Raw genomic sequence first — 1,349 nt, 5'->3', positions numbered from 1 at the left:
CCCCGCTGAAAGGGAGGCTTCAGGGAACAGCTGCCGCTGGGCCACCACTGTCCCGGGCCACCGGCTGCCTTGGGCAGGGCACATGGATTCAGGACTGACATGGGCTGTTCTCCCCGGGAACCACAGGGATGCTGAGCGCTGCAGCCTCACTGGGCACGATATTGCTGTGGGACGTGGACGGGGGGCTGACGCAGATCGACAAGTACCTGTACTCCTCAGAGGATTACATCAAGGTCGGTGGCACCAGTCCCAGCAGGGGCTCTGTGGCTGCGGGCTGGGGGTGCAGCCGGCTCGGGGAATGATTCACCTTGCCTTAGTCTGCTGTGCGGCTCAGCTCCTGCCCAGAGAGGGTCAGATGTCCTGTGTCCTGGGCTATTGGTGGCTCACAGCAAAGCAGGGAGCTCTTGGGGGATCGCCTGAGGCCCCTTTGGGGTCCTGTTGTCACAGAGCTATGAACTTTGGACTGCTCAGCTGGATCCAGAGTGGTGTTGCTCACTTGGTACCAGCTTGCCCATCCTGTGTGATGTGTGGGCTGACGTTAGTCACTGGCTGGCAGAGCTTTGTGCGTTGGTGGCCAGTGGGTGAGGGTGCCTCTGCTTTGCAGTCGGGAGCCCTCCTGGCCTGTGGCATCGTCAACTCAGGGGTGAGGAATGAGTGTGACCCAGCCCTGGCCCTGCTGTCTGACTATGTCCTCCACAACAGCAACACCATGAGGATCGGAGCCATTTTTGGGTGAGAGCCTAACCCCAGCCTTCCCCGGGGCTGCGCGGGGTGCTGGGGCTCTCCCCAAAGCTCCCCCATCACACTGCCCTGGCCTCTCCACAGCTTGGGGCTGGCGTACGCGGGCTCCAACCGTGAGGACGTCCTGACTTTGCTGCTACCTGTGATGGGAGACTCCAAGTCCAGCATGGAGGTAGGGAGCGAGGCAGGATTCCCCTGGGATTCCTGCTTCCCCACCTGGTGTCCAGCATCTCCTGGGGATAGAGGTGCTGTCCTGCAGCTGGGTTGGGCTCTGGGAGCTGGGCTATGTGTCCCTGCCCAGCATCGTGCTGTGCTGGAAGAGCACGATGACTGTGTCTCGGGGCCAGCTGTGGGCCAGCTTGCTCTGCACTGTCCCTGCCTGCAGCACATCTCCTTCCCTCCTTCACCAGGTGGCTGGTGTGACCGCCCTGGCCTGTGGGATGATATCAGTGGGCTCCTGCAACGGGGATGTCACCTCAACCATCCTCCAGACCATCATGGAGAAATCGGAGACAGAGCTGAAGGACACCTATGCCCGGTGGCTGCCGCTTGGCCTGGGCTTGAACCACTTGGGTAAGACTGGGCAGTGGCAGCGGCTCCGCGGGGGG

General features: G+C 62.1%; 1 protein-coding gene across 1 annotated transcript in view; it reads left to right on the top strand.

Moving 5' to 3' along the window:
- Window positions 1-125: 125 nt before the first annotated feature.
- PSMD2 (proteasome 26S subunit ubiquitin receptor, non-ATPase 2) overlaps window positions 126-1,349 on the top strand; it is a gene marked incomplete at its 3' end in the record, with an annotated part of 2,854 nt that continues 1,630 nt past the window's right edge. Inside the window, exons 1-4 of the mRNA XM_010164688.1 lie at window positions 126-233; window positions 605-732; window positions 826-913; window positions 1,152-1,314. Of these exons, the coding sequence (XP_010162990.1) occupies window positions 129-233; window positions 605-732; window positions 826-913; window positions 1,152-1,314 (484 nt within the window). The remainder of the gene's footprint in view (window positions 234-604; window positions 733-825; window positions 914-1,151; window positions 1,315-1,349) is intronic.

The sequence above is a fragment of the Antrostomus carolinensis genome, unplaced genomic scaffold, assembly GCF_000700745.2.
Source record: "Antrostomus carolinensis isolate BGI_N321 unplaced genomic scaffold, ASM70074v2 scaffold37583, whole genome shotgun sequence".
Classification (NCBI taxonomy): domain Eukaryota; kingdom Metazoa; phylum Chordata; class Aves; order Caprimulgiformes; family Caprimulgidae; genus Antrostomus; species Antrostomus carolinensis.
Note: the sequence above shows the minus strand (reverse complement) of the source record. Positions and strands in the feature narration are given on the sequence as shown.